This window comes from Sinocyclocheilus rhinocerous, unplaced genomic scaffold (genome assembly GCF_001515625.1).
Source record: "Sinocyclocheilus rhinocerous isolate Xijiao unplaced genomic scaffold, SAMN03320098_v1.1 scaffold256, whole genome shotgun sequence".
Classification (NCBI taxonomy): Eukaryota; Metazoa; Chordata; class Actinopteri; order Cypriniformes; family Cyprinidae; genus Sinocyclocheilus; species Sinocyclocheilus rhinocerous.
The window spans coordinates 394,195-406,726 of record NW_015632036.1 but is presented as its reverse complement, the minus strand read 5'-3'; the positions used below and the strand labels follow the sequence as shown (position 1 = coordinate 406,726).

Below are 12,532 nucleotides of genomic sequence, written 5' to 3'. Positions count from 1 at the left end.
CACAGATCCCTAAACAAGACCATATCTGCAGATTAAACTTTTTTTGTAGAAGAATTTTTTTAATTTGAACTAGCACCTCATGACTACACCACGTTATGTACGAGAAGCTGCAAAAGACACAGGCGCAAGTGGAATGTAAAAAACACGGTGACATTAAGTAAGTAAATATAATGGGCGAAATATTGCGTCACCAAAAATTATTGAGGTCATGTACATATATTGCGCGATAAGTCAATATATTGATTATTGCGACAGGCCTAATTCAGTGTGTACCTGACTTTGTAGAACTGAGTTGAGCAGCCCAGACAGGTGAAGCTGCTTACAGGCTGAAAGTAACAGATGCATGCTAGCATGACTGTCTCTGGTGTCTGCCTCATACAGATTAATAGCACACAACTCCTCCACACTGTCCGAAAAAAGACAGAGAACACAAACAGACATAAATAAACAAGTGCATATATAAACCATATACTAAATAATTCTGTTCATTTAAAAATGTCATCAACAATATTTCAATCGTAACCCCAATTGATATCAAATGTACATGTGGAGACAACAGGAAAAAGGAGGGGCAATGGAATTGGGAAAAAAGCACAAACTAGATTTGGGCTTTTGAACACCACTGTCCAACATGTCAGAGTAGGTGCAACAACCAAAAGACCGCACAACTCAATTTACTGAACCTTACTAATAACTGAACAGACCTCTGTACGGTTATTCTCTTCCTAATGCCACTCTCCAGCTGTGTCCTGTAAGGCGTTGATGCCAAAGCTTTAAGCAAAGGAGCGCACACCCCTGGCAGCTGAGTCATCACCTCCAGATCTGCCATGTTAAACCCAATGGAAGAGGGTTCACACACCGTCAACGCCACCAGTGAGAAAAAAGAAGAGTTGAAAACATCTTGCTCTATTATCTAAAGAGAAAGTGAAAAAGTGTCAGGAAGCATAATATGTTTTTACTTTGTATGCTCCGATAGCTTCACTAGATATGGGGCATGTAGACTTTTAGAACAAAAGTAAATAGAGTAAAAAAAGTCAAGTTAATATTTTTTTTGTTTTTTTATTTATTATGTTGCCTCTTAAATATAAGAGCAACAACAACCATACCTTACAGAGGTCCTGTGGACATTTCTGCAGTACCATGGTGGAGAACTCCAGAATTCGGACAATGATGGAACACTTGCTGTAGTTGTACTGTTCTGTCTCACGAGGGCTGAAGTGTGACTGACCAGCATTAACCATTTTGAAGCAAGCCCTGGCTGCCTGAACGTCCTGCATGGACAGCTCTGTAAGGAAGAAACTGAGAGCTGGCAAAAAGCTGGACTTCTCACCAGTGCCTGGATGAGGAGAGGAAAGGGAGTACGACACTATTAGCATTAATGTTAGATACAGAAATTTTTAGCAATGTATTTTTAGCAATGTAGCAAGTTTAGGCATTTTATGATGTGGATTCACACACCCAGGATCCTTTGGGGTTGCAGGTTTGTGAAGGTGTTGTAGCAGTCAAGAGCAGCCAGCAGCAGATCCATCCATTGTAAGGTGCCTCTGATGCTGAAAGGGGATTCAACATCTCTCAAAGTAGGCTGGGAGAGTAAACCGCCTCCTTCTAAACACGAAATGAGAAATCCTGGACCACGCTGGTTCACCTGTTCATCCAGCCACGCTGCAGGAGATGCATTACCTGACAGAAAAAAGAACAGAGGAAAAACATTGTGTGCATATGGAAAAAAAGGTTTAAAAGTCACATTAAATAAAAAAAATTTATTTGTTTTTCTTAATAATTTTAGTGGTCATTCTAATATGCAATTCTGATGCAGTCCTTGTGTTAGAGGTGCAAAATGACCTAAATCACATCCATGCAAAACGTCTGACCCTGCGTCACAATGTTCATACTATCCATCCTAAATAGTATGTGAGATTAAAATAAGTGTGTCCCAAAGCATAGTATGCTGAAAAGAGTACGCCAAAGTCCCCGGATGGTCTACTATTTCAGGTAGATTTTTGAAGTGTGGATCCGTGCACAATCTAATGGCTAATATTACCCACAATCCATTGCGATTTGACAAATGATTCGGATCAGAACTACAAACACAAATAAAAAACGTTAAAAAAAACTACAAACATGACAGATGCGACCGATGGTTAAGTAGAGTGGTTTAGATAAAGGGGTTTGAGTTACTAATAATCAACATTTAACCTGTTAAAATTTTTTATTTAATGTTATCTGTGTTAGGATATTTCATCTACAACAACAATGTGAACTTTTATAAACCATTATTAGTTTGGCCATTAACTTTTAAATGCATCATGCAAAAGATATGAGCAGAGTTCTCCGCATAAAGACCCACGGCTGGCAGATCAACGTGCTACTTCATTACTCTCCAATACGGTAGGAAGTGAAATGAAATGAAATGTGGAGGATGTTAACTGTGACAAGATGATTGACAGGCCAGTTTACAGTGACAGGGTGCATGTAACAGGTGCGACAGAGCGCTCCGTTAAAGATGTAACTGTATGACGTGATAGTATGTCCCAAAGCTTGTCTACTCTTCTACTTCACACTCAAAAGTGTGTACTTTTTCTTCAACAAAAGATTACATACTTTAAGGGCGTAGTATAAGTAGGCACATTGGGACGCAGCATAAAACATTTCTTCAGAATTTTTAAGAGCAAGCTTGTCAAGAAATCTGTAATAGTCTTAAATTGAAATCACAGAAAATAATTCAGGACATATGTCCTGAAATTCTGAGATTGGCCAAAAAAAAGACTCTCTTTCCAGGATGTTGAATATTTTTACAGTTGTTAATTTCAAGCTCTATCGAACAATTTGGCATGTTATTTCATGTCAGTTCTCTTATATTTCTTTAAGTTATGTTCAAATTCTGAAGAGGGACAATGAATAGTCTCCAAAGAGGAGAGTCTCTGACTGGCAATAACAGCACTGTTTTGCCTTCATTATAAACATCCTGGTGGTACCTGGCAACAGAGGCACAAACTCATAGAAGAGCTCCATGCTTTTGTGTCGGCACTCAGTCTGCGGTCTTCCACACTGGGTCAGCAGCCACATGACTACATCGGACAAGCACACTGACTGATCTGGAGGGAAACCTCTGAAAAGTAGAAAATACAGGTCTGTCAAGTAGCTACAACAAAGACACAAAATGTTTACGCATTTACATTACTTTACAGAAGTTTTAATAATAATATCATGCTCAAATGTATGTTTACCTAGGCATACGTCTCTTGGAATTCTTATTGAGTGAGTCTGCCTTGTGTTTAATGATTCTCTTCAGATGATCCAGGGAGCTACAACACTGTTGGACAGTTCCTGTGTAGACAATAACATGAAAGCCAAGATAATAGTCAATGACCATCAAACAAGATGCCTTGACAAAGAAAATAATTTAGTTTCTTACCCAGGGATTTTTCATCAAAGTGGGCCAGAGCTAGACTCTCAACAAACACCACCAGCACCTCAAAGACAAACTGCTCCACAAAAGAGCTCTCTTCTCTGAGAAACAAAACAGTATTTGGATAAACATTGCATAACATTTGCATTCACTACAGACAGATTTCTCACATTTATTGCTGAATTGTTAAAGGCTACAGTATATGCAGCCCATCTAATGCAACCACTGACCTGAACTGCCTGTACGTGCTGTTAAAGGTAAGCGCAGCTCCAAGCCTCTTGAAGACGTTGGGGTGTAAGGCCAGGCTGTAGATACGTTTGAAGAGAGATTTTATGTTGGCTGGGCTCTTTTCCTGCTGTTTGGGGGTTGTCTGTTTAATGGACCATTTGACAAATTCCTGGATACAGGTGCCACTGAAGTCTCTAAGGGTGCTATCTAACGGATCCACAATGCCATCCTGTGCAACACAAACATAGAGAATTACAGCGAATATTTCCACACAAATTTAGAGGTGTAATTCTTTCTAGTGTAAATCTGGCTCAATTTTGAATTGAAATAAAGTTTGTCTACTAAGGGGGTTTACTCACCAATATGGCCTCCAGCACTGCCACTGTGTCTTGGCTTTCAAACTTCCTGTTGTTGGTGAACCAGTGGATAAGCTGCATTACCAGAGGTTCAAAGAGCTGCCTCGTCACCTGAAGAAGTATTAACATTTCAGTGTTTGTGAAATTTACACGATTGCAAAAGAGTCTGATGAAAAGGGACAAAACGTACATATGAAACTATGTGTTTTTCAACCAGGGGGCCTCAGCAAACTTCCAAGGGGGCCAGAAAATTACTTGAATTTACTTCAAATAAATCACTCATTCATTCGTTAAAAATTAAATAACTTACTGTAAATAACTTCAAAATGTAAAAATCAAAGTTGTGCAATGTATAAAGAGAAATGTAACTTTTTTCCATTTTTTTGTGTTTTTATTGAAGAACCATTAATGAAACATTTTGAGTCATGAAATTAATCAGGATTAATTATCTTAATCTACTGACTATGCTAGTTCCTGCTAATTAAAACGTTAATTAAACAAGCAGGTGTGTCATTATTACAGGAGAATACTAGAGGAAATATCTTGGCATACATAGGCAACCTTGGATGCAAAAATGTTGAGAACCACTGCTTTACAGTGACTGATGAAGGACAAAAACGGTTTTAATCACATTTATAGCACACATAAGGTAAAAGACCTGGTCGACGTCACAGGCCAAGCGTAGAAGAACAGGAAAGACTTTTCTGTGTAGGTTGTACATGGGAGGAGCAGATTTGTCCTCTTCTGTCATCTGGGCTCCTTTACCCACCATGTATATGACCAGACTATGCAGAAGCTCACACGCTGCCACCTACACACCAGACAGAATTTTCCATTTTAGCCTGAATTTATAGGGTTAATGAATAAAACATTAATGAACTTTATCAACAATGGCAAGAAAATTAGCTAAGATGGCTGAGGACTATGATTACTTTAGTTTGTCTGTCACTGGAGGACAATGCAAGCTCTGTGACCCGTGGCAAGAAGGAGTCCAGGTAGATCACAGGCTTCATGTCTTTAAAAGGCACGGCAAAACTCAGCCTTTTCTCACAGTCCCATGCTACAAAACGCTTCATCATGTCCTCCGCAGAAACAGCTTGCATTAGATAAGAGAAATCTTTAAAAAGAGCTCATTTTTTAGCAAGAACAAGCAAACAAAGTGAACAAGTACTGGCCATTTAAGGTGGTCAATGATGAATTTATTTAAAAGCAGCAGAAACAAAACAACCTGTCACAAGGCTCCTGTTGAGCTGTCCTCCCAAGTGTCCAAGCAGACGTACCACCCTGCGTCTCACAACAGCAATCGGAGACTCATCTCCCTAAAGAAGACCACAGTAACATCAGGACACCGCTGTCAATGTGCTCAAATAACCATTGTTACAAACAAGCCATTGAATACCTGTGCATGCATGCAATTATATTTGTGACCCTGGAGCACAAAACCAGTCTTAAGTCGCTGGGGTATATTTTTAGCAATAGCTAAAAAAAACATTGTATGGGTCAAAATTATCGATTTTTCTTTTATGCCAAAAATCATTAGGATATTAAGTAAAGATCATGTTCCATGAAGATATTTTGTAAATTTCCTACTGTAAATATATATTAACACTTAATTTTTGATTAGTAACATGCATTGCTAAGAACTTCATTTGGACAACTTCAAAAGCCATTTTCTCAGTATTTTGATTTTTTTGCACCCTCAGATTCCAGATTTTTAAATAGTTGTATCTCGGCCAAATATTATCCTATCCTAACAAACCATACATCAATGGAAAGCTTATTTATTCATTTATTATTTATATACAGCTTCTGGATGATGTATAAATCTCAATTTTAAAAAATTGACCCTTATGACTGGTTTTGTGGTCCAGGGTCACATATTATATTATTTTAGTTACATCTCAGAATCGATTAGATTAGCAAAACAGACAAAATCTAAAAATGGCAAACAAATCAATCTTATTACCACAGAAAAGTGTTTTGATTTCTTCAGAAGCCTCATCATGACTTTTCCATAACTTTTTGAACTTCCCGTTGACACAAATGTCACTTCCAAATTGCCATCATCTTTTTCTAATGGGATGATTAAAAACAAATACAAATTACAAACATGACTCTGAAACAGCTACTAAGTAATTTCATAATCATCACTGGCCCTTAGATGAATACAATAGTAAATTTATAATAGTAAGCAGTGAACATTTCTTTGACAGTAAAGTATTTAGGAAATATATGGTGAGATTATGAATAACTGACCAGAGTTAGTGGTTGTTTTGAGGTAGCCATCTAAGTGTGGCAGTATGTCTGTATAGTGTGGCTGCATGATGGCAGCAGGGATAAGAGAAGACCAGGACTCCAGAGCATCCAGCGCTGCTGTGGCTAAAGGAGCATGACTCAAACCTAGCCGCAGAGCAGCCTGCAACCAAAACAATTAAAATAGATGATGATATTCCATTCCATAATTCTAGCATGTTTCAATTTGTTTCTGGTTCCTAGTTACTGTTAATGAAAAAATACTAATGTTGATGATCACAAAATCGCCCATTTCCCTTCATTTTCTAACCTGCAGAGCAGGTATATATGCCTTGATTTCCAGAGCCACCATGTCAGGATGAAGAGAGAGGATGAACATCAGACAGGCAGCCAGGAGCTCGTCTTTATATTGGTTTATACGTACACAAACCTGAGGAAATAACAAAAAATTTTATATCATCATATACTGCACAACAATATGAACAGAATGAAAATTCCTTTAAAGGGGTCCTATTATGCTTTTTCACTTTTTCAACTTTAGTTAGTCTGTAATGTTGCTGTTTGATTTGATACAGGAACTATTCAAGCCGTTCATGCCAGACTGGGGAGAGAGGTGTTGTAATAATGTAAAATATGTGAAAAATAATGTGTTTTTCGAACAACCTAATATGAGAGCCTGTTCTAGTACACCCCCAAAACAAAATCAAGACTTTGTAAAAGAGCATAATAGGACCCCTTTAAGAGTGAAACATAAAGCTCACTGCAATGTTCAAGCATCTAACAAACAAATAAAGTGGCAAAAAGTGTTAAAATTGCACCTCCTTCCCAAACTTTGCAAGGAGCGAAAAACAGGCATTCTCCATGGTTGAGCCACCGCCAACACTTTTTGACTCTTGTTTTAGGCCCTATAAACAAGAGACACTGGTTTTGTCAAAGTTTATCAAGACATTAAATTTAGGAGTTAATATGATGGAGAATGTGTATTACCTGAAAATAATGGATTTTCTTTGCAATGCCCATAGAAAGGGAGAGGAGTTTATAAAAGCCGCTGACCAGAGGGAAACGTATTGATTGCAGAATAAGCTCGTGACACAGGGGGTGCATCCACTGGGTAAAATACTCAGGATTTCTTGAAGGCAATAATTCACTGTAAAAAGTATAACAATAATCTTATGTATGCAATCTCATTCAAAAAGAGTGCAAATAGCAGTGTGTTTTTGTTTGTTTGATTTCTGACTGTAGTATAGTTTTGACACCTGCAAAAGTCAACCAAATTGATAAAGGCAATGAAGTCTTTGGGTTTGTTGGGTACAAGGTTTGCTGTGGGGTCAGATGAAGGCATAAATCCAGCACTTGCATCACTCTGTGCCTAAGAAAAACAATAAATATTTCACTAAACTGGCAACAATACTCAACTTATTGAAACGAATCTCATACTGTCACACGCGCTGACTTTCTGAAAAGCCCTGCATGGATAAAGGCGCGTGAACCAGGATCATGAAACCCAGACGGTCTCTATTAAGCGGGAGCGCTAACAGTTAAAGTCCATTTCTGATTTTATTGTTGTTTGTATTGTTATGTTGCAGTATTTTACTTAATAAAAAATATTTATATTTTTGTTATTTTATATGCTCTGTTGATGGTTGGTGGGGTAGCATCACCCGGGGAGATATTTTTTTTATCCCCACCGGGTGCAGAGGCAGGGATACATAGACCAGAAGGGGGGAAATCCCCCCCATTCCCCCTACAAGTTGCACCCTGTATTTACCCATACCTATGCAAGCATATGAATTGAATACGTGTCTATGTATTAATATTTGGATGCACCTTGATTGATAACTATATGTCTATATGTTTCAAACAACATGGAAAGTACTTAATAGTATAATTAAAAAGAATACTGGAAAATTAGATTACCCAAATTATTTTGTTAATGATGATAAATCAAGTATAAATAAAATGAATGACATTGTCAATGAATTTAATGAGTATTTTGTAAATATTGGGTACAAATTAGCAAAAGAGATCGTGGAGCAGAGAACTGGGGATAGGATAGATGAAATGAATATTTCCAGTAATGATTACTCAATGTTTATTAGGGGAGTTGATGAAAAGGAAATACTTGACATTGTTAATAATTGTAAGAACAAATATTCTACTGATTGTAATGATATTGACATGTCAACTGATTGTAATGACATTGACATGTCGTTAATAAAATATATTATAGAATATATAGTAAAACCACTTACACACATTTGTAATCAGTCCTTTTTAACAGGCATATTCCCTAGTAATATGAAAACAGCGAAAGTTATTCCTATTTTTAAAAGTGGAGATCGGCATCTTCTTTCCAACTATAGACCAATTTCTCTTCTTTCCCAGTTCTCAAAAATTCTAGAGAAAATATTTGTGCGCAGGCTTGATAATTTTATAGACAAACACAAATTATTGAGTGATCATCAGTATGGCTTTAGTACAAACAGGTCGACCACAATGGCTGTGATGGAACTGGTAGAAGACATTTCTTCTTCAATGGATAATAATGAATATACTGTGGGGGTGTTCCTAGATTTAAAAAAAGCTTTTGACACTATTGATTGTGGCTTATTAATGATGAAACTGGAGAGATATGGTATAAGAGGAAAAGTTTGGATAAAAAGTTACCTTGATGACAGATATCAATTTGTACAAATAAATAATGTTAAATCAGATTTAATGAAAGTTACTTGTGTTCCGCAAGGTTCGGTGCTAGGCCCCAAATTGTTTGTACTGTACATAAATGATATTTGTAAAGTGTCTAAAGTATTCAAAATGGTTTTGTTTGCTGATGATACAAATTTATATTGTTCGGGGAAAAATTTAGAACAGCTTCTGAATACAGTGGAAATCGAACTGATGGTTTTCAAAAAATGGTTTGATGATAACAGACTTTCACTGAATTTAAGTAAAACAAAGTTTATAATATTTAGTAATCGACAAAGTAACAATAAAGTTAAATTAAGGATTAACAATGAGGAAATTTTTGGGTGTTATAATTTATCATAAATTATGTTGGAAACCACATATTAATCATGTAAAAACAAAAATGTCCACATCCATTGCAATATTAAATAGAATAAAACATATTTTGAATTAAAAAACTTTATATATATTTTATTGTGCGCTCATAGTTCTTTACATTACTTATTGCGTGGAGGTGTGGGGTCATACATATAAAACCAATATAAATTCAATATATATGTTACAAAAGAAATGAAGGATTAACAATGAGGAAATAGAAAGAGTGTATGAAAATAAATTTTTGGGTGTTATAATTGATCATAAATTATGTTGGAAACCACATATTAACCATGTAAAAACAAAAATGTCCAAATCCATTGGAATATTAAATAGAATAAAACATATTTTGAATTAAAAAACTTTATATATATTTTATTGTGCGCTCATAGTTCTTTACATTACTTATTGCGTGGAGGTGTGGGGTCATACATATAAAACCAATATAAATTCAATATATATGTTACAAAAGAAAGCTATTAGGATTGTTAAAAAGGTTGATTATTACGAACCAACAAACAAATTGTTTATTAATTTACATGCTTTAAAATGTGTAGATTTAGTTGATTTATATACATCACAGATAATGTACAAAGTTTATAATAATTCAAAATAAGAGAAGGTCAGTATAATCTAAGAGGATTGTATATGTTTAAAAAAGTAAGGGCAAGAACTAATGCAAAAAGTAGGTGTTTATCTGTCAATGGGGTAAATCTATGAAATAAATGTGATAAGGAATTAAAATTATGTAATTCACTTTGCAAATTTAAGAAAATGTATAAAAATAAGGTGATAAATAATTATATGACTCAGTATCAATAATTGTGAATGTATTGTGAAAATATTGAAGTAATAGCTGGAATGTGTATTTTTGTTATGTTTGTTTTGAATTATGTATGTGCATTTTGGGAAATGTTTATGTAACATTGTTTATCTTGTATTATCTAACTTAGTAAAAAGTGTCGCTCATCAGTTAACTATGTATAAAGGGTAGACATAATAAGCAAGGCTTCGGCCTACACCTTTTTCGGTAATTATGTTTATTTATTTTGTGAAAAGTTATCTGTGAGGACCGAGATAAAATTATTGACTGATTGATTGATTGATTGATAATGAATATATAAGTATATGTAAATACGTACGTAATGTACATATGTGAATATATATGTATCCATATTGCATCCCATTTGATTTTATTCTAGTCAGGTATCTTTTTTTTCCTACCTAAAATCAAGAAAGGAGACCAATAACTGTACCCATGAAGCTGTTTTGACTGTTTGTCTGTTAATGTTTGTCAATGTTCCATAATAATAAATAAAAATTAAATAAAATAATAATAAAATAAAGTAAATAAACAGAAAAACAAAATACCAACACTTTCAGCAAAAACACTTACTTCTGACTGAGGAACCGGCTTAGAGCACACTCTGATCAGGCCTTGGTGAACTGTTGTTGAAGAAACGAAGAGTCTGAGCACTAGTAAAGCTAACCTTGAATCAGATCAGCCGAAGCTAACCTTCAGTTCATCCTTACCCACAGAACTAGTGAAACTCCAGAGGACTGGACCTCGAACTGCCATGGCAACAAACACCTTGATGATGGAGCAGCAGGGTTCTGCATTCTCTGGCTGTACTGAGGGAAGCTGTCCATCTGAACCACAAGGAGGCGCTCTAGCACAGGAGTGTACACTTCAGGGATCTGCAACCAGTTATAGAAATTATATTATAATCTGTTAGGTGAAAACAGATGAACTGCAGAGTGAAGGCAGGCAAACAAACATTGAAAAACTGCATTTGTTCATTTATTCATTATTCATTTATTCAAACTAAACACTTGAAACTAAATTTGTGGTCCTAAAGCGATGACCAAACCTATTAGTTGCAGCAGCATAGAATAGGGGACTAAAAATTGACCTACATACTGAATATTTATTTAAAATGCCAATTTATCAACATTTTTAATGGATTACATAAAGCAATGCTGGATATAATCATCTACTAGGGGTGGGCGATATGAGCTAAAATTCATATCACGATATTTTACACTGTCCAGGCGATATCGATATTATATTGCGATATGAGAAAAAAAATTACAGGCAAAATATTTTAATCTTATATAACTAGAAAAAGTGAGGGAACCTGAAAAGTCTTTTTTTTTTATTGTGCCATTGTTTTTCTCAAAAAGTGCAAACGTGCAACATGAGGTAGGCCTGTATGAATTAAATTAAATTAAATTAAATATTGTGTGTTTGAGTTGGCCAGTGGTTCCCAAACTTTTTCTTCCAGGCCGTTTTTCTGTGATCAAAGCTGAATTTTAAGCATCATTACTCCAGTATTCAGTGTCACATGATCCTTCAGAAATCATTCTAATATGCTGATTTGCTGCTCAGTAACAATTTCTGATTATTATCATTGTTGTAAACATTTGTGCTGCTTAATATTTTTGAGGAAACTATTTTTTTACGATTCTCTTAGTTACGAATATTTGAAATTGTTCTTTGTGTCAGAGCACTGAAGTTCGCCAGAAATAGAACGGGCATCAGTTTACTGTCATGGATTTGTCCTGTGGTGCCACATCCACAGCAGAGAACATCACTGGGTTCTATTTGCTTTTGTCAAATCGCGCCGCTCGCATCTGGTGTAGACGCTTAGAGCAGAACAATGCATTGTTCATTTATATTTCTACATGGCTCCCTGCAATACAACTCTGATTCTTCAATCGCGCCATCTAGTGGTCTGTTATTGATACAACCACAACTGCTACAACTGAGTCATGTTGAGGTAATTAAAATGTCAAATTTATATTTTGGGCTCAATACAGTGTAGTCTTTATCACCCTGCAGAGGTTTATTTTGCAAAATAATGTGCTGACTGTACACTATTCCTCAGTTTGGGAACCACTGGAGTAGGCGATTTGTGCTCTATTAATTTGGTCTGTTACGATGCTCTATGAGTTTGATTACTAATGCCTGTGTAGTACTGCGTTGCACACAGGAAAAAAACATTCAGCCTCGACTCTTTATTGTCATTTGTGTTAAAATTTGCAAAGCGTAGCAAATTGAACAAAACTATATAAATGCAAAATTTGAATTCATGAATATATAACGGTATCCACGGTATAGCAAAATCCATATCATGGAACAAAAAAATACCGGTACTCACTTTCATACCGGCATAGCGCCCACTATCTATCTAATCTATCTATCTATCTATCTATCTATTAGTGG

At 35.8% G+C, this 12,532-nt stretch overlaps 1 protein-coding gene across 1 annotated transcript in view; it reads right to left on the bottom strand.

Annotated features, from left to right (window-relative positions):
* The window catches only part of LOC107742141 (DNA-dependent protein kinase catalytic subunit-like), a 43,020-nt gene that overhangs the window by 21,171 nt on the left and 9,317 nt on the right, over positions 1 to 12,532 (bottom strand). The window contains 21 exon segments of the mRNA XM_016555043.1: positions 274 to 406; positions 705 to 913; positions 1,107 to 1,336; positions 1,459 to 1,680; positions 2,976 to 3,109; positions 3,228 to 3,327; positions 3,416 to 3,510; positions 3,640 to 3,866; positions 3,997 to 4,104; positions 4,652 to 4,804; positions 4,926 to 5,089; positions 5,222 to 5,312; positions 5,960 to 6,066; positions 6,250 to 6,409; positions 6,557 to 6,676; positions 7,065 to 7,151; positions 7,234 to 7,393; positions 7,503 to 7,615; positions 10,703 to 10,752; positions 10,840 to 10,917; positions 10,920 to 11,004. Coding sequence (XP_016410529.1) covers positions 274 to 406; positions 705 to 913; positions 1,107 to 1,336; positions 1,459 to 1,680; positions 2,976 to 3,109; positions 3,228 to 3,327; positions 3,416 to 3,510; positions 3,640 to 3,866; positions 3,997 to 4,104; positions 4,652 to 4,804; positions 4,926 to 5,089; positions 5,222 to 5,312; positions 5,960 to 6,066; positions 6,250 to 6,409; positions 6,557 to 6,676; positions 7,065 to 7,151; positions 7,234 to 7,393; positions 7,503 to 7,615; positions 10,703 to 10,752; positions 10,840 to 10,917; positions 10,920 to 11,004 — 2,826 coding nt within the window.